This window comes from Alexandromys fortis, unplaced genomic scaffold (assembly GCF_014885135.2).
Source record: "Alexandromys fortis isolate MF-2015 unplaced genomic scaffold, M_Fortis_MF-2015_v1.1 scaffold_76, whole genome shotgun sequence".
Lineage (NCBI taxonomy): Eukaryota > Metazoa > Chordata > Mammalia > Rodentia > Cricetidae > Alexandromys > Alexandromys fortis.
The window spans coordinates 997,737-1,024,268 of NW_026067997.1; the positions used below are offsets into that span (position 1 = coordinate 997,737).

At 40.0% G+C, this 26,532-nt stretch overlaps 1 protein-coding gene across 2 annotated transcripts in view; it reads right to left on the bottom strand.

Moving 5' to 3' along the window:
- Window positions 1-26,532, bottom strand: part of Pde4d (phosphodiesterase 4D) — a 1,097,876-nt gene that overhangs the window by 683,454 nt on the left and 387,890 nt on the right. The window contains exon 1 of one of the 2 annotated variants that reach the window (XM_050160343.1): window positions 13,524-14,434. The exons of the other annotated variant lie outside the window; for it this stretch is intronic. Coding sequence (XP_050016300.1) covers window positions 13,524-13,789 — 266 coding nt within the window. The 5' untranslated portion in view covers window positions 13,790-14,434. Of the gene's footprint in view, window positions 1-13,523; window positions 14,435-26,532 lie in introns of those variants that run through there. 2 annotated transcript variants of the gene reach the window in all.

Here is a 26,532-nt window from a genome sequence, read left to right on the forward strand (position 1 = left end):
TCCCACTACTAACCCCTTTCACCTTGATATATCACAATCATCACCAAGGAAATCCCAAGTCCTAATACAGCCTCAAACTACTATGTGATCTGACTCATTTCTATGGCTCTGATCCATTTTTATAACTCTCTTCCTCCCTCAAATATGCCAATCACATCTTTCCTCGGGGATATTGTACCTGTTCTTTCTCCTGCCTCAAATATTATTCTCCTAGACAATCATCTTCAGATCTTTCCTCAAATGTCACCTCATAGAAAGTCTTCTTAAAACATCTTCAAGGAAAGTCTGCCTAGCCTCATCCTAATTCATTTTCCTGATTGCATCCATCACTCTCTGGTCTGTTGGATTGTTTATGTGTATGCTGTCTTCATCATTATGGTATATGCTCCATGGGGACAAGATTCTGTCTCTTATTGAATCTCTCTCCCCAGGAGAGTAAGAGCTATGCGGCAGACACTCAGCAATTGTGTTTTGAAGAGGTGAAAGGATTTTCACTTCCAAACTTTCATTATGATGAGCGGGTCATGAAACAGCAAGTTGGCTTTGGAGAAAAAAAAAATCATTCTGTGTACAGTCTCTCAGAAATGCAAAGGGCCTTCTAATCAATACGTTTGCAATTTAGTAAAAAATTGGCACCATTTTCACCTACAAAAAAAAAATGCCTTTGTCCTTTGCAACCGGAGACAAGCACAAGCAAGGAATTGAAACATGTGATTTAGATGGAAATGCAATTGAGCGTTTTACTATTTCAGAGCGATTGTTTTGGAAGCAGTAGCAGGGCACTAGCTAGGTGAAAGATAGTTTAGATTTGTTTAATTAGACCAAGTGTCACATTCAAACTACTGAAAGCATTTAGCACGTGTACTTGTGGTTTAGCGTGGAGTAATAACTCAAAGCGTTACTCTCTTTTATGGAGAGTGAAGCTTTAAGAAGATAAAATCGATCATGTTTTATTTAAGCCCATAAATCCCTCATGGTAAGGGTAGAGGGAAGGAGATGGGAGGGAGAGAATGCGAAAGAGAAAGGGAAGATGTCAGCTCTTCTTCAAAATCTAGTTCCAGCCTGTCACAGCTCAGGGATATGCAAACTCCCCCAAAAGCAATGGGACCCTCGTGCCCATTCATTGATTCTGCACCCCCAGGAAGGGGACCTCATAAGCCACTCCTCTCCACCTCCTTCCGGCACTGCTGAAATCCTCTAGGCTTGGCACCTGGCCTCTATCAAATGTCATTCTGGCCCCATTCTTTCCTTTGTAAGACATGATCAAACTTAAATCTTATTAGATTCCTGTAACTGTGGAATTAGGTTGGAGCAGGTAAGTCTCAGCACAACTCCTCGGCTTTCCTTACACCTACCCCATCCGATTCATGAAGTCGCAGGTAATTCCTGCAAGCGGGTCCTGTCACCCCCACCACTCCTTGAATTTAGTCTTGTGACTCCACCATTCTGTGCTATTTTGAGCAATCATAATCCATCCCCTACCAGATCAGAATTATGGACAGCAAAGATTATGTCCCAATAGCATTTCAAACAGCAATGTGCACAGAGCAAAAAAACAATCCGGGAGTAGATTTTCGCTGCGAAATTTCAACAGGTTCAAACCGTGTTTGGCAATGGCATCACTAGTGTTCTATGTTGTCTTTAATCGCGCTTTTTTTTAAAACCCCCTTTTAAAAATAAATATCCAATTTGAACTTTGAAATAATTCTATGAAGCATGTGAGAATCAGAAAAAAATTTCCATTTATAGGTGAAATTAATTGTAGCCCATGGAGTATAAATAATGCTCCCAGAATTTCACAGTGGGTCATGGCACGTCAGTCTAGATGACAGTGTTCCAGACCACTTTCTGGAAAACAAGGCCTTGGTAGCTGCTATTGTTATAACTGTCAGTGGGTGAACTGATTCCTTCCTTTACAAAGTATTCTCTCCAGGCCAGTCAGTCCCAACTGTGGGGAATTTGCATCCGAGTGGACTTTTGGCAATGTTTGGAGACATTTTGGATTTTCATAGCACTGTGAGCCGAACTTCTTAACAATACACAGGAGAGGCCCTAAGATCCAGCTTTGTCGTGGCTTGATTATCAATAGTGTCTCCGTTAACCAGGCTTGAGATTTGTCTCCAGAATGAAAAATAGTGAAAGATCCAGAGGAAAGACCAATAGTCACCCACAGAGAGAAGTCTAGAATTATAGGTGACTCTTGACTGCTAGGCTGAGTTATAAACTTTATTTTATAGGTCAGATTGACAAGCTATGGCCACTGTCCCAAATTCAGATTATTTTAAAAGATAGGTTTTACTGGAAGGTATGTATGCCTATTTGTAGCTATATGACTACCTTGGTACTAAAACTGCTGAGAAAAGGATTACAAGAGAAATAATATAGGTCCTCTAGTCTAAATCAGTGGTTCTCACAAGGGTCACAGGTCAAATATTTACATTATGATTCCTAGAAGCAGCAAAATTACAGTTAGGAGGTAACAATGAAAATAATGCTATGGTTGGAGTCATCACAACATCAAGAACTGTATTAAAGAGTTGCAGTCTTGAGAAAGTTGAGAACAGTCGGTTTAAAGCCTTATCTGGTTCTTCACACACAAATGCTTGCTCAGTCTTGCTATAGTGGGCAGCCAGTGCAATGCAGACCTTCACTATAAAGACAGTAAAGATATGAAGGTAAGCAGGACGTCCTACAGCTAAGTAGCTAAGGGCACTATGGTGACTGACGTATAGGATGAGTCATCCAAACTTCAGGCCACTTAGCAAAACAGAGGAAATGTGAAGCGACAGGAAGCATTGTCGTATGTGATGACCTACGGGCCTCAGAGCGGAGAGACACCGAAGTGGAAGTCAAGAGTGAGTTTAACTGGTTCCTTGGGGAAATAGTGGCTCTATGAACAGAAACAGAAAAAAAAATTTAAAAAAGGGAAGCGAAGCATCAAGCTTGCTTTTGTACACACAAACTTAAGGCGAGGGAAATGCCCAGAGGAGTCGTCTGGGACTAGAGTGAGGCACATGAAGCTTATGAATCAGATTTTGTTAAATTTGCTGCGTCAGAGGTCAGATGTCTACGGTATAGAAAGCATAAATAAATGGTCAAAGAGCTAATGACAGCATTGGAGACATTACAACTTTAGGTACTGGGGATGAAGCCAACAGAGGTTGAAGAGAACTCTGACAGAAACACTTAACCTATTAAATGAGATGGCTCTAGGAAGGATGCGTGGGTACAGATATCAGATGCCGGCAAGATACTGCCATGGCTGAAACCGGCACAGCAAAAAGTGATTTGACATGCAAAAGTAATCCTGCTTCTAATTTACTTATGTATGTAATATGTAATTGCTGTCTTCCAAAGAAATCCCTTAAGGTGAATGCTGGGTTACATCATTTCTTGACCTCAGAGAGCTGGTACCCTGTTGACTTTACTTGCATCTTTGATTGTCTTAACTCCAGTGGCCCACATTGTCCACACTGAGAAGGGAAGTGACTGAATCAAGATGTACCTCTAAGACTAACTTTTTGAAAAGATGACTTTAGCTACTTCTGTCTTAAAACTTGGCTTTTGAGACCACACTTCAACCCTATTGTATGTGTAAAGATACTCCAGAGGCATGACCAACCGAGTGGCAAGGGACCCATGTCAGATGAACATTCTCTTGCCACCAGCAGAATAATTTTAGTATTCTTTTTAACAGGGTTCCAGGAGCTTTCATTTTACCTGGGTTGTGATAATTATGAACTGTAGCAAACTTGTGCCTACTATGTTCTAGAAATGAGGCCTCCACAAGATGTAGAGAAGGAAACAATGTTTCTTCCCCACTTCCATCTCTTACTGATTGGCTTGCAGTCCTAACCCCTAAGGGGCATCTATGTGGGCCCCTTGTCTGTAGAATGGGGAAGTCGTTGTTAGTATCGTATTCCTCATGGAGCTGGTCTATGCTTCTTACCATCTGTGCAAAGCCCAGGTTGGACATCAGTCATTCCAGAATTTAGAAGTAGAGTTCCAATGCTATGCTTTAGCCAAGGGCTCAGAATCACCCTGTCCAAGCTCAGGAAGTTTACAAAATGATTAAGTCCCAAAGAAATCATGCCAAACCCCTGTTCTTATATTGAACATATCAATGGTCCAGGGACCACTAGATTTGTACCTTACATGGGTGAGTCACAACAAGATAGGCCTAAGCATAGCTGGTGTGGATTATTGGATTTGAAAATGGTGAATTAAATAATAGAAAGGTTATTTCCTTTCCAAATCCTTTTCAGTTATTCCTATTGCCTTAAGGAGAAAGATCCAACTGGTCCTTAACATGTCTATGTTACTTACTAAATGCCACTTTAAATAGAGAACAGACCTCGGGCTCCAAGTTTTCCTTAGTGTCTGTGTAAACATGAATCTATTTTGTTTTTTTAATCATGTATTTTTCAATTATATCAATGCATGATAAATGGTTTGTTTCTAGTTTACATCAATAATGTAAAAACTTGGTGTTTCAAACAGGACTTCTAGGCAAAGATGTAAATCTGCTAAATTATTAAATGCAAATATAGATGAATCCTAAACCACGACGATGAGATGGGGCTGGTCACATCATCAGTGGTTCTGGCATTGTTATTAGTAAGAGGGTTAATTAAAGTAAGCTGGGATCTATTCAGAACAGGGCCACAGAAGCCCGCCTTGTGCGTCATCGGCCTCTAATTCATATATGTCTTAGTTATTGCGACCCATAAATCATAGGCTGTTCTATTTGGCACTCACTCAACAGAAGGCCATAAAAAAAAGCCACTGAGTGGAATAAGGCAAAGCAAAGCAAATACTATAAACAAGAGAAGGTAAAATGTAGAAAAGACAAATCATGCTGCTATTAACCAGAGAGCAGCTGGCTTTAGGTCGCCTCCATAGGCTCAGCATTATAAACATGAATAGAAAATAATGTATGCATGAAAATGAAAAGAAATGGGCCCTGCTGATAATTACATAAAGAGGAAGCTACTTTGTTCTAATAATAATGGCTAATTTGATCCCAGGGCTATCTCATGAAGGTAATACAAAAGGAAATTTGTCGGCTTAAAATGAATACATATTGAACAAGGGCAAAATATTTGTACTAAAATCATATTTCTATGGTAAAGCTCTTCAAAAATATATTCTATTACTGAATTTTAGTTATCGTGAAACATGCTGTAGAAAGTGGGCTCAGTAGCTGCCAGTTCAAATGTCTCCAAATCGTCATCCTAAAAAAGGAACTATGGAGGCTGCTTTTTCAAATTCTTCCTCAAAATCTAAATCTTGGCATTTCTTTTATAAGCTTAGGCCTTGGTGTATAATTTAACTGGTATGAATTCTAAGAGATAAGGATTAGTCATCAGAGCTTAACCAGCTAGTTATTAAGTCATTTCCCAAGATTCATAAATATATTTATGTAGGGCTATTTTTTTCAGGAATATAACAGGCAAAATCCTCTAAAAATGAAATCAATATTAAGATGCATACATTTGGTCTGTTATTATGACGCTATTATTTGTAGATTTATTCATATATATATATATTGATGCAGGTATGTATAAATGGCATATACACACACTCTCTCAGGGACAAAGTCCATGTGCACGGTTAATCATTGAGTCTAAAACTTCTTGCCACCATGGAAATCCAACCCAATATCACCAAGCCTCTGGATACGCAGTGTATGAGTTGCAGCAATGACCTGTCTGATCTCCACCTGCTGAAACCACAAATGTTCACATATAGAGGTGGTACCTAGTTTTCACAATGGATGTAAAAAAAATTGATGCATGCTGAGGCTTAACCAATTTTAGGAACCATCCAGCTCCACAGTCAGGACTCACAGGGGTAGCAGGAGCCATGGGGGAAGTAGAAAGATAAATGACACTAAGCCATGAGAACTCAAGGGAACCCTCAGCAGGTAAAAGAAGGTAACTATGGTCAGTCTACACTTGTTCATGAAAATCCCAGGGTCCCAAATCTGTTTACTCTCGTTCTTTTCACTAAAGCTTACATTTTACTCACATTAAAGCAATTAACAATAATCTTATAAAAAAAAAACTGCTTTAACGAAAAACAGTAATATTTGTTTCTGGACTGAGAGGTGTTTACATTTTAAAAATCAAACATTTTATGTCCAGGGATATTCTGTAACAGTAGGATTTGGCCAGAAGGCTAGCCGATGAAGGAAGGGAACTGTTTTGAGGTAGCATGGGCCTTGGTCTTCCTGTCTGGCCACCCAGTCACAGGCAGTCAGACTGTGAGTCAGGCCAGATCTGGTTACCAAGCAGTTTGCTGCTTTGTTGCTTAGTAACTTGAGTCTGTGGACCATCCTTCCCAGCAGGCTTTTCGGGAACCAGCGAACCAAACCTTAATAGAATTCTAACTTGATCTTTTTTCCTTAGACTTTAAGCTTTTTGTGCCCTTTTCTCTGAATCATTCAAAATAAAATTATTCTGATTGGTTTTGTGTTTAAGCCAGTGTTATTTTAAAACCACCATGAATCAGATTGTCCTCCCTCTATCCTGAATCCCTCTCCTCTCCTCTAGCTACAGACATTTTCATCAGAAACGAAGGACGGCACCTTTCCTACAAAGCGCGTAGACAACAAGCAAAGTCTTATACCTTTATATTAACTCACTGCCATTTTATAAAACCCTTACTTTTGTAATAGCCTCAGTGTGCATGTCGGGGAAGGAAACAAATGCGAAAGCAATTTGACAGTCCAAGGAGTGGTGATATCCAAAGTAATAACAGATGGTGGAGAGGCAGGAAGACCTGGACTCGCACTGTTCCCCCTGATCTCAAGGCTGGAGAGCTGAATGAGTGTGGCTTTGTCATATAGGTATGTAGGTGCCCATGCCACCATGCGGGGGTGGAGGTCGGAGAACACCACTCCGAAGTTGGCTCTCTCCCCCCTGTGTTTGGATTTCTGGGATGGAGCTCAGGATGCCAGGCTTACACAGAGTCCACCCACTGACCTTGGGACTTGCTTTTAATGAGTTAAAAGTGTCGTCTGGGATCAGTATGTAGATTTAGTGAGGTTTTTAAACTTGTAAACATCAACTATCTTTGAAGCCATATGACTTTTGAATTAGAGAACCTATAACTCAAAAGGCTGAATGACTCAAGTCATATATCCAGTGGCCAGCAAGCCTTGGCTCCACTTTACTAAGTCAGCCGCAGCTTTCAAAACACGGCTTTCCTTTCCAAAGGAAAAACATTTGTAAAAACCATAGTTTTTTCCCCCCATGATCGGCTTCTTCCTGAAGCAGCTACTGTAAGAAAAAAAAAAAATGGGTAACGTCTTGCCTAAGGGGGAAAACTGCGACCAAGTGTTAGCACGCATCTAGTTGCATCTAGTTATCTAAAGTCCTGGGAGCTTTTTCATTGCAGAAGATAAGTCTAAATATTAAACCTACAATTTATGTTATTTAAATGATCTTTGAGGTTCGTTTTTAAAAAAAATATTTCATTCATTCAACCTTTCTTCTGTGTTTTCAAGTTCATACTTTCGTCTGAAAGCAGAGTCACCACTAGGAGCAAGGACTTCAGCAGGCAAAAGTTGGGTTCTTATCGCCACTAAGATAAACATCAATGGTCACAGGAAGTACAATTGTACAGGAAGTACAAAGGACTAATAAGAGCTGGGTCCATTGGTCCTTACTTTCTTCTTCAGTCAATAATTGTCATATTTAGATTTTTGTAATGTAGCACATATTATGGCTCAATTGACATGTTCTATAAGAGAGAAGAGGCCTTCTGAAGTCCTCTGGTTTGAATGAAAGCTAATAACAGCTCTCATGTTCACTTCAAAAGCTAAAGACACTTTCAACCTGCCCACTAAGAGAACACCACAGCCACAGCTGATGCCTGGGCTCTCTGCTCCTTCAAACATGACCGTGGTGCTTAATATGCTTCCTCAATGATTCTTCCTAGATTATGTCTGCACCTGAAGTCCCCACCTGAGTTCCAAGCTGCAAGGAGAGCAACAGTAATGCTTGTCTCTTGGTATCTCCACCAGAGGAAAGGGAAAAGAGGAAAAGGAGGGGAGAAGGAGAGAGGGGAGGGGAGAAGAGGGGAGAGGTGAGGTAGGGTGGAGAAGGGAAAGGAGAGGAGAGAAGAGGAAGGGGAGGAAAGGAGAGAGGAGAGAGAGGAGGGAGAGGAGGGAAGGGGAGAGGAGGGAAGGAGAAGAGAAGGAAGGAGAGGAAAGAGGAGGAGAGGGAAAGAGGAGATAGCAAGAGCCTGAAAGCTAAATACAAGAGGTAACATGAGAACAAATCCAGGGTCCTCAAACACAGTCATTAAGTAACAGCTTCCAAAAGCCTGCTTATGTGTATTTAGCCTCCACATCCTAGAAGGATGGGCATTTTCTTTATGGGTGTCCATTTATTCCCTCTCCTATAACTTGAATAAAATTCATAGCATATGTCTCACTCTAGAAACAAATTCAGGAACTAGAGAGCTGGCTCAACAGTTAAGAGCACAAGCTGTTCTTCCAGAGGACCCAGGTTCAATTCCCAGCACCCACATGGCAGGTGAAAACTGTCTGTAACTCCATTTCTGGGGATCTGACACCCTCACACAGACATGCATGCAGGCAAATCACCAATGCACATACATTAAAAATAAATAAATAAAAAACTTAAAATATGCAGTCATTGATGAAGGGATTGACTAAGGAGTGAGCTGTCACTTATACTCGTGAGTAATTACATACCTGATAGAGAAAAAATGTATACATCAATAAATATGCCTGCATTATCTCACTCCTTAAAAAAGCTTTAGTGTTCTACAAAGACCTTTGAAAGAGGCATGCTGACAGTTCACATCTTAATCCTACGAGAATGTTTTATTGTTTAAAGATGGTCCACCTGCTTCTTACCTTGGCGCATGTTGTAACTGAAAGCACATGTGTATACATGGGACTTAAAAAGATGGCATGCTTGCTGTAATGTCACACTGTTGAGCATGCTGTGACATTTCCTTCTACTCGGTGTGCACGGAGCACAGCACACACGGAACGTAAGCTTCTCAGTCCTCAATCGGGAGGGACATCTCCACCAGATTATTCGTCTGAGAAAAACTTTATTTGGCTTGCAACATCCATACATTGTTAGAAACAGCTTTCAGACCTACATATGCAGGAATACTCCGGGTTTGGACCCTAGCACCATGAGGTAGGGGGACCTTGTGCAAATAGTGATAAAATGATGACATTAAAAAAAAATCGGAGTGGTGGATATTCGGGTTTAGACTGCATCCATAGGAAAATGTTATAACTTAAGCGGGCATAATTACTATTAAGCTTTGTCTTATCAAAAAGAGAAGTGGATAGAAGTGATTCTACCCCAAGACTCAGGGGGTAGAGTCAGAAAGATTTTGAGTTGTAAGCCAAATTGGGCTTTGTAATGTATTCTGGGCCAGATGTGGCTATACAGTGTGACTCTGTCTCAAAAACATAGAATGTGAAATGAGAGCACAAAGGTCTTGTGATGTAATCCTGACTAAAAGCTGACTTTTAGCATCCCCAGTACAGAAATCAGCAACTCTTTCCCTTCACGACTCCACTCAGGCCTGACACAAGGGAAATGTGCTAAAACCGAGTGAGGAAAACAAAACAAAACAACCCTAAAATATGCAAACCATTTCCTGACTGGGTTTCTCTGAAATAAACTAAGACTGGACATTGAGTTTTCTCTAGCAGGGATTCATTAGATTTGAAATTCCTGATGACATCATAGGCTACTCCCTACTAACAGGAAATCAGAATCCGCAGGACTGTCACGGCACAGATGTGTGAGAGTTCCAGCCTTCACACAGGAGGCAGTTTCGGGCAACCACCGCCGTTGTCTAGTGATGCGATTATTACCAGCTATTGCTGAGAGAGGAGCAGAAGTCAAGTGTGCTACAGAAACCTGAAGAGGACAAAATTACTTCTGCTTGGAAAGAAGTAAAGATCTCAGAGAGCAAAGATTGGATCAGAGAGAGGCACCCACCCTCAGCAGTCTCTCTTCTGTCTGTCTTTTATCTCATGATTAAAAAACAAAAAAACAAAACACTCATTCTCTGAGCTCATGGGATATTAAAACAGATTTAGTCCAATCTATTCACAAACAAGTGACAAGTAAACTATCTAGAAATGTAAACATCATCCTAAAAGTTCACACCAACCAAAGTTATTAGTAGGATTCAGCATATGAAAATAAAAATATTATTAATGATACTCGCTAAGCATCTACCCCATGAAACACACTCTAATTTACACGTAATTGTGTTGGAGAAAACCAGAAGCCTAGGTACTAGTCCTGGGACATTGGGGAACAAGGAAATGGAAGTGGATGTTAAGCAATTATCTAAAACCACACAGCTGGCAAAGTCAAAGCCCTCAGTTTCAGCAGTCTGGTTTCCGACGGCTTAGCTGTTCTCTGCTCAGGTCTCACAGTACCAGGGCATTGGGTCAACTATGTAAGCAGCACTTTGAGTGGACCGGGAAATACAAATGAAGGTTCAGAATGAAGATCTGCTTGGTAAACACAGGACACAAGGAGGTGAAAATGGGGTGCTTATTGAACGAAAGAGAAGACCTTTTTCAAAAGCACAAAAGGACAAAAATGTTGACTAGTTATTAGACATTTATTGACTATTCACCATTGGTCAGTCATGGCATGGATTACCAAAATGGGCACACCAGAACTCTGGCTCTTTGGTGGGTAAATCCAAAGCCTTTGCATTAAGATATAATATAATATATGGCAAAAAGGGGAAAAAGAGAGAAAAAAAAAGCAAAGATTCAGGCTAAGGGCATCCTAGATTGATGGGTGATAGAAAGAAGGTTTACTTGTAGTCAAGGTCTTTTAGCTCAACATATTTAACAAACAAAAGAATTGCTTTGTTATGATCCTTACTTCAGAGGTTTGCAAACACCAAAGACTAACAATCTTAGAAGTTCAACTATAATATAGAGAGTGAACCAGTCCATCATTAACATACTGTATAACCCTAACTGTTCACCGGATCTGTCTGACTTTTTCCTTGGAGCAGAGCTGAGCCATGCTTCTCTGGAAATTAGATGTGGGCGCAGAGCTAAGATCTAGAAGAGGCAAACAAGCCTCGGTGATCTACAAGCTTCTAGGCTTGCCGCGTAGGCTCTCACTACTACCATCTTTCATGCTATTTATCCTTATTCAGTGTTGACTGACATCCCTGGGGCTTCTGTGTTTTGAGCGAGAGAACCACAAGATGATAGGATCCCATGTCCCTTAAGCACTCTTAAGCAAGCTGTCTTCCACAAACAAGGCAGGGGCAAACCAATGCCATTCACTGTATCAAACCATTGAGATTGGAAGGGTGTTTTATACAGAAACAAACTCTATACAAAACAGATATCTTCGAACATTATTTTTTCCAACTAGAGTGCAAATGACTTAGAACCAAGAAATAACTCTTGTTCAACTTTATAACCATTACACATCAGATAGAAACATTCAAGCTCAGTGCATACTATTTTATAGGCATGGTAACTGGAAGGGACACCAGCAGCAGGGACCAACATTCAGAGGCAGGACCGTACAAAGCATATATTTAAGCAGCTGATGATTTAGGAAGAAGTAGGAGATGTGGATATAGTTAGATGCAAATTGGGTGTGTGTGCATGTGCACTTTGAATTATACTTTTATAATGCTACAGAGTATACTTAAACACCTAGTGTTCCTATATGAATTCATAAAAAAATAATTGAAAAAAAATCCTGTCTCCTGCTTGGTCCAAAAAGCCTGAGGCACAGATGAGATGGTTGTCAGAGGATACCTGTGGCGTTTGAAAGCTTCGGGCTGACTGAAATGGACTGAAAGCATTGGGATGCTACTTCTAACTCCTTCTGGGTTGGTTTCAATCCCAGAAGGGAACCCTTTCCTCCTGAGTAAATTAAGGGCAGATAGCATGTGTATCTTTTCCACCTCCATTGCTTTTTCTATGCCACCTGATCTGACGGAGAACTTAGAGGCCAGGAAGGAATACTAGTAGAAGCCCTGTGCTTGGAGTTTCTCCAAACAGCACCAGGAAAGGAAGTGCTGCGGAATTGAGAAGAAAGCCTGTTTTCATGAGATTTCCTGCCTGCCTTCTCCTCAGCATGTCCAAATAACTCAGATAACCTTCAGCTGAACTCCAGGCAGCTTCACGTAGACTGAAATCAAGCCATGAGTGAGGCTTACCCTGTCAGCAATACATACAGTCTTCGGAAATATAATCACAAAGCAGACAGAGGATACCCAAAGGCTGGTCATACTAGTTTGTGAACTGAAGCCAGCTTTCCTGCCTGGCCCTCAGTGCCTGGTTTTGAGCCATGTCCCTTCCTTCCAAGCATCATCCATGGCGTGCCCTGCCTTTCTCTCATCCACTGCTTACTGCTGGCAAAACTTACAATGATATCTTTCTCAGAGGGGCTCATCATTTTCCAGATACAAGTTTTTTTAACCCTTAATCCAGCATTCGCCGTGGCCTTTGTATGGCCAATGGAACTCAGAGTCATTGTCATCTAGTTAAAAGCCCGAAGACAATAGAAACCCTTCTTTAGTCAGACATTTAGCTTTTTAAAATTAACATTCTGGAATTGGACGCGTCTTTGAGTGTGACATGTCTTTTATTTGCTCTGTCATTAACTCTCATCTGTCATATTAATATATTACTGGGTACAGCAATGCCACTCAGTTAGATCTGGGTTCCCTCTCCCTCTTGTGGCTTCCTTCCTTGAGTCTTGCTTCTGTTTTGTTTTGTTTTGTTTTGTTTTTCCATCTCAAACACATTGGCTTGTTTGGGGAAACTCTATAGAAAATCTCAAGAGTCTTCCAGAAGAAAAAAATACATGGAAGCAAATTCCTAAGACAATCTCATCCATTATAACAATGATTAAATATTCATAAAGAAAATAAAAGCACAAAACATTCAAAGCATCCTAATTCAAAGAACACAAAGAGTCCCAGTGCCTGTCACTTCCTGCGGTCTTCCTAATCCCCTTTCCTCTTTCTGCAGAGGTGTGATGAAGATTACGAATGCAATGCCATAGGATTAGGGCACATCTTTACACACTACTGTGAACATCCCTGCTCAAATGGGCATCATGCAGAAGACAGCTAAGTCTGATGATGCTCCCTCCATCCTGGTCCTCTCTGGTAAGGCAGTTAGGAGAATCTGGCAAGGATATTAGCTTAAGAAATCAAAGAGAGGCACCACTTAGGCATGGGAGTAAACCTACATTCTTTTTTGACATCTGGAATCCAGTTTTCTTGTAGGAACTTGCAATAGCGCTGAGAACCACCCACCTCAGCCACTTCTGTTACCTATCTCTAAAAGTCCTGCCCTGACTTGGGCATTGGTGGGACACACTATGAAGGTAGATTACTTCCCATAAATCACAGGAGCGGAAAGATGATCCTCCACCCCACCCCCACAGCCACAGTAGGAGCAAAAAGCACTGAACCAGCAAGGCTAACATCTCAGTGATCCTAGCAGACCTTACCACGTATGTGCTACTGTGAAGCGCCGCTGCTTGGGGATGTTGCTACTCAGAAGCATCCTGCGCAGGAGCCTGGGGGAATTCCTGGGAGAAATCACCGGGGAGAGCTTGGGAGAAGCGGATTTCCTCGCTGTCTTGGACTTTTCATGCTGCAACAGGTTTTCCCTCAGGGATTTCACAAGATCCTCGTTGAGCCATGGGTTTGGAACATGCGGATTATCCACTTCAGGGACTGTCAGGGTGTCCGGGCTTGTCGTCTGCTGAGCCATTTTCCTGGTCAACTTTGTACAGTTGGCCGCAATCCAGGACAACGTGGTTGCCTGGCTTGTTTCCAGTGAGTCCCTCGGCCAGAGTCTGGAGAAAATGTCCAGGGAAACAGGTCGGATCCAGCTGCTGTTAGTTCATTCCGCCCCTGCCTCAGTCTCTCCGCGCAGGCTGCTGGGTGTAGACCAGGCGAGCGCACTCCCCCGCCGGAGCCTGCTCAACGTCACCCTCCTCCCCCAGCCCCAGCCAAAGATCACTGACGAGCTCTGGAGGCTCGGGAACATGGAGGGAAGCCACCGCGCTAGCTCGGCTTTTGTCAGCCCTGCAAAGCAGCCTGTTAAACTATTGGAACTAATGCGGCGCAGCTGCTCCAGTGACTTCTGCTTATGTACATAAAAAGTCCTGGGGGGGAGGGCTTAACCATCGTGCCTGCTATTCCTCTGTTTGGCCAGCCTTTCCATTCGCTTATTCTGAATGCAAAGGAAAGAAAAACTTGGAACTTGACCTTCCGCTCCACCAGCGGCTATTTATCTCCCTATGGTCTACATTCATAAAAGAAAATTGCTAGTCCTTTGATTTGGTTTCTCTTTCTTCTTTCTTTCTTTTTTTCTTTCTTCTTTTCTTTTTTCCTCTTTCCTTCTTTCTTTCCTTCCTTCCTTCTTTCCTTTCTCCCTTCCTTCCTTCCTTCCTTCCTTCCTTCCTTCCTTCCTCCCTTCTTCCCTTCTTCCCTCCCTTCCTTTTTTTTTTTTAATAAGGAAAGAATAAACAACCCGTAGCTAGACAAGGAGGAATGTTTTCCTGCTTACTAAAGTCAGTCTGAGGCATCCCATGAGAGAAATCACAAGAGAATAACACGGTCTCCACCTTCAGATAGAAACCAAAGGTTTCAAAACTCTACACAGGAAGGACACAGGGTGACTGTTGGGTTTTACAACCTTGTTAATTATGGTTCTTTCAAAGCACCAAGCAACACTATTTAGACCCACAAATGGTGTTTGTAATCTTTTTGTAGTTAAACTCCTCCCACAAGGTACCGGTTGTTTTCATAGGAATAGTTAAAAAACGACTTTTATGGTTTCAGTCATTTTATATGTTATATAAAATTGATGCATTCAATCACAAAAGGGTAAAATAAATCAAGCTTTTCATATTTTCTTGTGTTGCCTTTTCAAAGAAGATTGTAATTGGTGAAAAATATATCTTCAAGAAACTTATTTAGAGAAAGTTTCAAATAAAGACAAGACTTTTTTTTTTTTTTTTTTTTTTTTTTTTTACCAGAACAGAGTAAAAGACAATGTTAAAACAAGTAAGTTGCATTGTGGACCCTGGAGTGGAAAAAAAAAAAAAAAGCCTGGCACAGGAGTGTCTCCAGCAGCCTGGTGACTTTTGGAGGTTTCAAATTGTTTCACACTTTGGTCGTCATTGACGACCTACAAATTTCATCCAGCCAAACACTGGAGGCTGAAATAACCAGCGACCATCAGTGGGGGTGGGAGGACTCTGAGATGGTACAAAGTGGAGAAATTCTATTGTCACTGTTAGCCTTAGGGGGCCCTATACCCCTCTTTGCCTCTGCTGCACCTTAAAATTTAAATCTCCACCTTTCAAATGTTACTAATATAGACAGAAACTCTGAGGTTCTATTCACCAAAAATCTAAGATCAGCTACCTGATCCCCCCCTCCCGATACCATATTTGTAACCATTCATTGGTACACTCATGCCGTGGTTTAATTTGAATACTCCATGCAAAGATTGAAATTTGAAAAATTAAGGTGCGATTATTTCTAGCCAAAAAGAACTGTTATCAATACAACAATTTTTCACAATCTGCAACATGAAGTGACAACATCCTTCAGTGAAATAAGAGACGCTCATCTATGCACAATATACCTACTTACATATGCTGCAGATGATGATAATAATTATTATAAAAGTATTGGCACACACACACATCTACATAAGGTGAGCAGAGAAACTAAAAGTCACCTTAAGGGTTATACAAAATGCCTGCATAGTACTTGACCTCAAGGAGTTTATTTTAATTTAAGCTTTAAAAAATTTATAGAAAACTACAGCAGAATACTCATCCAATCAGGGTACCTCCCCCCTCAAAAAAAATGCTGAGACTCGCTTGTGGGCACACGTTATAAAGAGACCCTTAATGATACAAAAGGATGAGGCTCAAACATTAATATAACCTCTACCATCGCCCACACTCCAGTGGAGGGGTCCTATGGCCATGCACATACAGAAAGAAATCATTTCACACTCACAGATTAAAAAGAGAGAGGGAGAGTGGGAATTGAGACACAACCCGGTGGTCAGAGCCTGCGCTGCTTTTAGAAAGAACTCACGGTTGGTTCCCAGCACACAGTGGGGCTACAAACAGCAGCCTGTAACTCCAGCTCCAGGTGATCCAGTGCCTCTGGTCTCCAATGGCCCCTGCAACTCACACACACATATTAAGACAAAAACAAACACCACACACTCACATTTCAAAATAGTACAAACTATGTTTTAGATGAAAAATGAGGACAGGAGCAAGTAAAGAGCCATAAGCAAGGGGCCTGTGAGGAGTCGGAAGGAAGGGTGGGTATTTATTGAAATACGCCGTATTCAATACACTGTATGAAATTGTCAAAAGGATAAATGAAAATGCATTTAAACATTACTGGACAGAGACAGGATAATAGTGCAAGGCTGGGAGAAGCAGTAGAAGCAAACTGGGGTTGGGGGGGTTGAGCAAAATAATTCAGTGTCTAGCAGTCAGTCATGTACAATTCTTTGCGAGTTTAAATAAATTAAAAATTCAGGTAACAGGACCCAGTGTGGTGGTTCAAGCCTTTTACCCCAGCACTAGGGAGGTAGAGGCAGTCAGGGATCTGTGAGTTCCAGGCCAGCCATGGCTACATAAAGAGACCCCTGTCTCAAGGAAACAAACAAAAATTCAGAAAATAGAATAAAGCAGTTAAAACAAAACAAAACAAATAGGATGTGAGAAAACTGGAATGGCAAAAGTAAAATTTTAGAAAAACTTTCTCTTTTTTAATGGCATAGTTTATTTTACACAAAAATTGTATTTCGTTTGTACCAAGCCTACATACAGGGTCTTTTGTGGAGAGTAAAATACAACTTGAGCCTGTCCTTGTCCCCAGGGAGTTTGTATTCTAAAGACAGACAGCAAGGGCAACACATTCGGGGCCGGAGATATTTAGTCTAGTTCTAAGTAGACAATTTGATGATGAGGGATCAAACAAGAATCTATTACCAACAATCGAATGGGCTCTGTTGGGACAATCATTAAGTTTAGGTACACCTAGATCCTGGTTCTTGCTTTCAATGAGGATATAAGCACAGAATAGGGCTGTTAAGAAAAGAAAATGAGGGCTGGGTAGATGGCTCCGTGGTTAAGAGCATTAGCTGCTCTTCCTGAGGACCTGGGTTCAAGTTCCCAGTGTCTGCATAACAGCTCACAACTGTCCCTAACCTGAGTTCCAGGGGATTCAACACCTTCATACAGATATACATGCAGACAGAAACACCAATGTACAAAAATAAATATATTTAAAAAACAAAAAAGGAAAGAAAATTGTTTAAACTGTGGTTTTTCTCTTAAATGGCCCGGTATGCACATGCTCACAGGGAAAGAGGAATTGCTGGTTCAGACCTCACCAAGCCTTGATTAAGCTATCCAGCCAATCTCGCACTGCTGTGGGGTTTGCTCAGGTGTGGGGGCTGGGTTGGTTTGATTCTCCTGAGGTGCAGGACTGAGGGCCCTAGCAGCCATGGCTGACTCCTTGCCTTACCGGCCCTCCCCTGAGTCCCGAAAGTGAGGGATGTATATGTTGTTTCTACAATAAAAATTTAACTTTTTATTTTGAGAATTCTCTGCTACCCCCTTAAACTACCAGGAAAACCCTGCTGTGTGGTGAAACCACACTTGAAAATCGCTGTTTTACAACAATCAAATTAACTGCTGAAAAGAACCAGAGGTAGCCAAGTTCAGATAAAAATGAGGATGTTCTTTACGCTAATGGCAGGATCAAAGCTGCTCTTCCAACGAAAGCATTCTGCTGTCTGCCTTTTACGCAAAATCTTTAGAAAATTAGCTCTCGGGCCCTTGTCTGGAAAACATTGTACAGTAATAGCCAAATAAGGTCTTAGGTTTTAACAAGGAATAAGTTGGGCAAATATATATATATACATATACATATATATACACACATATACATATATATCTACACATACAAATTTAGGGTTCTTTCCAAATAATTCCAAAATATGTTTTTTTAATTAATTATTCATAAACTGTAAAACAAAAGAAACAAAATTTATGAAGTCCGGGACAAATTAAGTGTGCTGGTCCGTATTCAGGTGAGGGCTGGGTTTCCCACAGTTGAAAGGAAACAATGATGTGGCTCATTCAAAAGAATGGACAAATTAAAATGATTTATTCTTGACTAAACAGCATTGTTTGCTTCTCCCAAGTTTGGTTTAATTAGGTAACTACGCAGTGAAGCGAGATTGCACTCAAATTGCTCACGGAATGGGTGAGGCTGTGCAGTTTAATAGCTAAGAGGGTGTAGGCTCTGTTGAGATTGAAAAAGCTTGATTTGAACTCCAACTGAGCTTCTGGGCTTTCTGTATTATTTTGGTGGCTCAGACCCTTACTGGTGAATTAGTATAGTGATCATGTCTGCATAATAGCGTTTGCATATAAACACAGGGTCATGGGGAGATGACCTGATAAAGCGCTGGCCACACAAGTATGGGGACCTAAGCGCAGATGTCCAGCACCCACATATGTAAATAGAAGTCGAGTCTGGTGGTGTACTCCTGCAATCCTAGCACTGGGAAGATGGAGACATTGTGGAAGGAGTTCTCATTGTCCTGTGCTAATTGTCCTGCTAGCCTTGTTAAGGTTCATTGAGAGACCCTGTCTCAAAAGAGAAAGTGCAGAAAGGTAGAACACAATAAATACCAAGCTCTGGCATCCATAAAAGAATACTCATGTGAACACAGGCATATATTACACACACACACACACACACACACACACACACACACACACACACACACACTGCAAGGAATACCTAGTACAGAATGAGCATCCTGTAAATAGTCCCTATAACAAAGATTCACATTTAGTAGATACCAGTTATATGCCAAGATTTTTGCATTTTATTTTGCTTAATTCTTGCAATTATTCTAAGAGAACCACTATTTTACAGCTAGGACTGTAAAGGCCAAAGGTCATTATCATTCAACAGTGGTATACCTGGGATCTAAATCTGTGTCTATGAGGTACCAGAGTCTCCTGTTTTGACTTTATGCCTCATTGAGTTTCAAAGAAAAGCTGATATGATATTTAAATCAATTATGACTATAACTATGGAAAGTAATGGGTCCCTAACTGCTCCAAATTCTCATTCTAGTTAACAGAAAATATGCCCCTGGCTGCACTCAGAACATACACTGTGACAATCCATGAAGCCTGTCATGTCAAGGATTTCTTAGGGAGGCAGGACAGCAGAGCATGGAATTCCTGAGTCATTTCTCATCTATATACCTGTGTTCCTTTAACATGAGGGCATTCCAGTTAAAGTCCTTACTACTTTTTCGTTGTACCAAATAGCATATTCAAAATTATTCCATCCTAAACTTTCACCACAGTTTACCACACTGAGCTCATACCATTATAAATTATAATGACATAATTGTTATAATCCTATATTTAAAAGCACACTAGACATCTGTAGAGTGAAATATTTAAGAAGTTCCACCATCTAGGCTAGCTTGTAGAGATTTCTTCCTTTTCTCCTTCCTTCTGTCTTTCCTTCAATCCCTCCTTCCTTCCTTTCATATATATTTTATTTTAGGGATATTTTGCCTGCACGTGTGTCTATGCCTTTGGAAGCCAGAGAGCGCATCAGCTTTCCAGGAACTGGAGTTGCAGGCAGTTGTGAGTCACTATGAGGGTGCTGGGAATTGAACCCTGGTTCTCTAGAAGAGCAGCCCGTGCTCTTAACAGACGAACCACCTCTCTAGCCTTTCTTTCTTTTCTGAGTTTTCTATCTATGTGTAATCCTGTGTGCTTACATTCACCCTAACACCATCTGACATCCCATTCCTTTCCCTCTGAACCCCTTCTTCTTCCCAGATATTTTTCCCAGTGGCTACACCATAATGACACCAAAAAGTATCTTTTGGAAAATTAATGATATATACAATCCTTCCACCAAAACAATAAATATGAAATATCAAATTAATAATCAGAACAGTTAGTTTAATGGGTATTAGAATTAGTGTCTAATAGTTAAACAGATAGTGAGCTACAAATATGAAGCAGAGATTGAGTGAAAGTCAAAGTATTCTACATAGAAAGAGTAAGAACAGCCTGGACAAAGAGAGTGGTTTAAGATTTGTTAGGGCTTTAGACTCTTTATTGACTAAAACAGCAGTAAAATGTACTTGGTACTTGGATAGGTATTATATAATGGAATTTAAATGCAGCCAATCTGCTTGCAATATGGTTTGCAATTATGAAAAGGATAGTTCTGAAGTGAGTTCCTGTTCAATGTGAGTTTGTAAAGAAGTGGAAGGGAGCTAATGAGAAACTAATTGTTAAAATTTGTTCATTGGCTTGATATGAGCGTACAATGAAATAAGGAAGTCAAAACTGATTGGATATTACTTAGCATAATCAATTATACATACCACTAATTAAGATCCACCTAACTAATCATCAAAGACATGTTCCTATTTTCAGGGTGTTTAGAAGTCTTTGAGCAAATGCATGTGGTCATTTATCTTAGAGTTACATTTTACTATACAACTCAGTCTTGGTTCTTTTCAATGAAAAGATCAAGCATGTTGAATGTTCACAAATTAATCTAACTATTAAATAGTGTTTTATCACCTCCCTTAAAAGAAAAGTTAGCATCATATAGAACATTAGATCAACAACTTTTAAGAATCATACTTACTGTATGTCTGAAGGACAAACGACAATATAACCTAAATTAGTGTTTCTTCCTTCCCTCCTGAGACACAGACTTAAAACAAGCTATCCAGGAGCAACAATTCCTCATTGCTAAAGGAAACTCTCGAATGCCCTTTCTAAACACTACTCAGATAATCAGAAATGACCACGGCTTTTGATGGCCCCAAAAAGTATAATATTATCACACTTTCTTATACTTGATTTTTTCCAATGTAAACAATAATCAAGCATTTTTGGCTTCAATTTACAGAATCCAATCCTCCTATATCTGAATCATGTCTTTCCCTAGCCACTCAACCACTGAAAAAGCCACTAGGCACAAGTGCGGAACACACAGGTATTCATCGGCACTCTCTTTTCTTACCCAATGGGATCACCATAAGCACTCCAAGGTAGCAGACACTAAGCTTACAATCTGAAGTGGAAATAGTTAGCTATCAAAGAAAAATTATATAGCTTCCTTAAGAAGATACATTTCAAACTTCTGCAAAGTTTCTTATAGTCAAAAGAAAGAGATCTACAAACTTGCCCAAATGATTCTATGTGTCACAACACAGAAGATCTTTGGTCCACTTTTAGCAACTGTGTTCTTAATGACAGTTCATAAAATAATGACATATTTTCTGTCTTTACTCATATAACAGTTCATTATGATAATAAACATCTAATGTGTCTCCTAAGCCCAGAGAAAAAGAATACAGTCATGATCCTTTGAAAACCCCACAACAGCAAGCACATTTTCTCTTCTCCCCATCTCTGCTCACTCACCATACATCCATCTACCAAGAAGATAGGTTTTAAGGTCTTTTTTAAATTAGTGGAATGTAATGTGTAAACTTGCTATGATCCATACAAATAACATTTCCCTCAGTCCTTCTGATTTTTAGGTCTGCTTCTCATGAGATAAAATATTTCACTACAAATACCTATATTTAGTGACTTAGAATTGTAATTGAAATTCTTCAACGTATGTAAATAACAATCCCAGAAGACAAACATACTTACAAGGATATCATTTTCATACCTAACTATAATAGTCCCCTGGAATCTATTGCTACATTGAGTCTAAGGTCCTATAGATTTTAAAACCTCAAAAATGCAGTTGTCTTCAGTGTATGCACTCAATAATGGATTGTATGAGATCCAGATTACACCTCAAAACTGTCTTAAGAATCATGTCTCTCCCCAGAATGTTTTGATATAAAAAAGCCTTAAACAGTAGGTCTTTGTGTTTGCTTATAAGTTTCCAAAATGTGGGATTACAAAAACCATTATCAAACAGCAATATAGTCCCTTCTACTAGTACCTGGTTACTATATACCACTGCCTCTACTTTAAGAGATATATTCCATGTTTAGGAAATACAGGATGGCAGGCAAGACAAGACCACACTACACAGGTGCCTTACCAATATTATGAAATGGCCCTGAAACTTGTGAAAATCCCTTTTCTAACTAGGTACAAAAAAATATGTGTTCTGACATCTGAGTCATAGCTTAGGAGACAGAGTGGGAGAGCAATGCCTAAGTTAATTTAATATTTGGAATCAAAGTATTGTTTTACTTCTAAAATAGTAAAGCTGCAGAGAGAGGTATATTCACTGTTACATAATAACAGATTTTCAGAACATTAGGACTTAATTAACCTTCTAGGCTATTAGAGGAGACTGAACTCACATTTCTTAGGGTATGGCCCATGGTAGCTGTTTCCAACTTATGTTGGCCACACCCAAATAGCTTTTTCTATACTGAATAGTGCTCTATGTGTGTCCTTTGTGCTAGCTTCCTTTATTACTATGCTCAGTCTCCAAGCTAAGTCCATCCTCCTCTTCAATTGCTATCTATAAGTAGAAACTATAACCTTCATGAAGATTGTGAGACAGGGACACCTGAGAGCGAGATTACAGCAGTGTGGATTGCATTCTATACCACACATGAAGCCAGTGAAAGACTAGAGATGTATTACATGAGAAGACATTGCTGTAGAAGGAATTTAAAGACAACTAGATGCCATAATAATTATGTTTTTTCAAACTTCAGTGCAGCTAAGAATTACTTGGAGACCTTGATAAAATGCGGAGTCAGATTTAGTATGTCAGGTGGGAGACACAGAATTCTCAATTCCAAATCTTTCAACTGGTCCATAGATTTCCCATGGACCAGAAACATTGTCCTGTATCTATGCAGCAGAATAAGTCTTGATAGGTAGCCAGCAAGTACTATATGCAATGAGAACAGTAATTTGGAGCTAGGTGATGCTATTTCTTTGCATCCAGCTATTTGTATAGTGTTTGATTGCCTCCTAATATTTCTAATTACTAAATAAATTGTATTTAGCTCTGATATTAATATTGATTGTAACTTGGCAGAATCTAAATCAGGACTCTAGGCATGCCTGTGAAGGATTATTTAGATTAGCACATGGCAGTGAGGACTTTTTTGGATTCAGGTTCATTTGAGGTAGTAAGATTTATCCTAAGTAGCACCATTGCTGGAGCTGGAATCATAGACTAGAAAAAAGGAAAGTGGACTGAGCACTAGCATCCATTGCTCACAGTTTCTTGGCTATGGACACAAGGACACAAATGACCAGCTGTCTCAAGCTCTGGTTGCTATGACTCCCTTGCCATGATGGACTATAACCTTGATCTGTGAGCCAAACAATCCCTTTATCCCTTAAATTGCATTGATTAGGGCATTTCATCACAGCATCAGGAATAATTATGAAGACAAAATAATTATGTAAAACAAATGCCAAGCCCTTTGTTTTTAAAAACTACATTTATTCTAAAAAATAGTCCAGTTCTATTAGAGGTGGTATTCAACTTCAGTCAGCCTGGATTTATAGACTTCCTTCATTGCCAGTAAAAGACCAGTAAAATTCACCGGTCATTAACTCTCTACCAACGAACCAAGAAAGGGTGCTCCCACTATGGTCCTCCTACTTGCTTACAAGCCAGTCTCTGGGGAACTGTAAAAGATGGGCTGATGTTTTTATTTCTAGTGCTTTCAAAAAAAAGTTATTCTGACTTGGAAATGCTCAAACGTTTGCTGAATGATGTGTAGCAATCTGACCTTCTTCTGAAACTATTGTTATATTTCTGTAGCATTGGAGACTGAACATTCAGGAGGCTTCCCATACACTAGGAAAATGCTGCGCTGCAGAGCTATAGACATAAGGTCTGCTTGACATTGACCCTGTACATCCTAACAAAATAAATAGCTTTATACTAACCTTATAACCATATTTATTTCAGTATGTCTGGTAACTATAATTTATAATCTTTAGGTATGTAAACCTGGATAAAGCCAACTGGTAAATATTTAACCAATTACCGGAGAACCAAATGCCCTTGTTATACCAAGAGTGTAGCATCATCTCTGTATAGGCTGCTATTTAGATCCTTGATGTTAAGCACCGGGAAGATAGTCGCTGCTCAGTCGAGACAAGGTAACAACTGAGAACAATTTGTTTTTGTATCATCTGTCTTTACTTTCAGCTAACAACATGGAGACAGTGTGCCCAAGTCAACTAACACTAAATTATCAACTGAAAATAGACACTGTTTCCAAAATCCTACCAATGTGTTCATCTTTAAAGTATCTACATAACATATATTTTATCTCCATTGTGTGTTTAAAATTTCAAGAGAAATCTAAAGTCTACATTCCCTGTGTGAAGAGGGAATGGGCGGGTCTAAGATTATACTGAAGGACTTTCTGAGTAATCAGTGCATATATGATTAAATAAGGAAGACCTCCAAACTGATTGCATATACCAGTGTTGATACGGAGGTCTTCCTAACAAAATGAGTGGTGGAGTTCTGGTCAGGCACGGCATCTTGTGTACTTCTGCACCATTCCTAAACTTGGCCCTCTGTCTAGGTAGCTGGTCATGGTTACTATGCTGAATTCTCCATTTCCATGGTAGGGGCTCCCATCCAAAGTAGGCTCAAATAAAAATGGAGCTAGTAAACTGAGGGACTGACTTGTACATTTTATCTGATGGTATTAATTTGAACTTGAAAGGGCTTTTGTGGCTAGTGGCTACATTATTGAACAGTGGCTGACAGGCCATGTGCCTCCATGAATACTTATGTACCTATAAAGAAATGTTTTTGGAGTCATGGTGTTGTATGTCACCATCGTTTGGCAACTTTATTTTGTTCTGCAGCAAAGATCCCCGTTGCTATTTTTAGCTGATGCCTGCTAGTCCGAAGTGTGACCATGAGCCATTTCACTTTGGAAGGGCATTCTGATTGCCTAGTTTTCACTCTAACACAATAAACAGCCTTGTAAATCACTGGTCATACATTGTAGGTAATTAAAAAAAAATATATAGATTGTTGGAAGCCAGATTGTTGAGTGCTGGGATAGCTGTATTCTTAAAAGTTTTATCAAAGTGGCCAAGTTTCTGATGATCCTGCAGACACCCCCCAACAGCAGTGTTTGAGTTCCCACATGTGACCCTTCAAACAACCTATCCCATCATCCTGTTCTCCCTGTAACACCGTTTTCATCCCTCAAGAATATCTTCTATTTTTTCTTAGGGTAGAAGGAATTAAGAAATGCATCAGCAGCTACCGTCAAAACCCAAGCCACATTTCCCTGTGCGTCCACGGCTGTGTTCAATTTGGCTCTTGAGCAATTTCACTTGACCAAGCATTTCCCTGTAGTGTCTCTGGAGTGACAGTATCTGCACATTGCAGGAGGCGCTGGAGAGGGAAAGCATTAACTCTTTCTTCTAGAATGTTCTGGCACTATGCAGTAAGCCATGTTTCAAACCACTCTCACTGTAGTAAAGACAGATTTTGTTGTGAGCCTTTAGCCTTTGCATACACAGAAGTACACAAGATGCCGTGCCTGACCAGAACTCCACCACTCATTTTGTTAGGAAGACCTCCGTATCAACACTGGTATATGCAATCAGTTTGGAGGTCTTCCTTATTTAATCATATATGCACTGATTACTCAGAAAGTCCTTCAGTATAATCTTAGACCCGCCCATTCCCTCTTCACACAGGGAATGTAGACTTAAGAAATAAATTAGCAATGTATATACTGATAAAAAAAATTAGAAACTATAAAGTAACATCTAAAAATCAATCTAGCCAACAGCTTTAAGGAAAACCACAAAAGAGCTGGCTCTTCTGCGTAAAGGCCAAAAGCAGCGGTGTTTTAGAACTGACTACTGCTGACTTCACAGGGGGCCTATCTCAAAATGTTCTGAAATTGAGTAAGCTGGTACAGCAACAAATTGCTTTTAAATTAAATTATATAAACATTCAGCTCAGTAAATTATTTTCAACAAAGATTATGCAAAATAACTCTAACTTGTCAGTGTTTAATTATTTGATGACACTTCACTATCTGGATTGCGAGGCTGTCTGTCAATTGTGCCTGTAGGTGGAAGCAGGGTAAGGGTGAACTATGAGGTCTCACTTCCAAGCTCCACACTGAGCTCTCAGATTTTGAAGCCATGTGCTGTTCTTATATGAAAACACTACAGAGAAGGGTTATATTTCCACAGTTATAGGACTTGAACATTGAGAATCACGCAGACTTGAAACTATAAAACTTATATCACCCCAGAGAACAAAGAAGCACATGTTTGAGATTTCCAAAAGCAACTCGCAAGTTAAAACTCAAACAATCAATCAAAGTTTGTGGTGCTTTTTTTTTTTTTTTGAAACATCTGTGCTTGTAAAATCAAAGTTCTTTAGGCACTTATGGATGAAGTACTG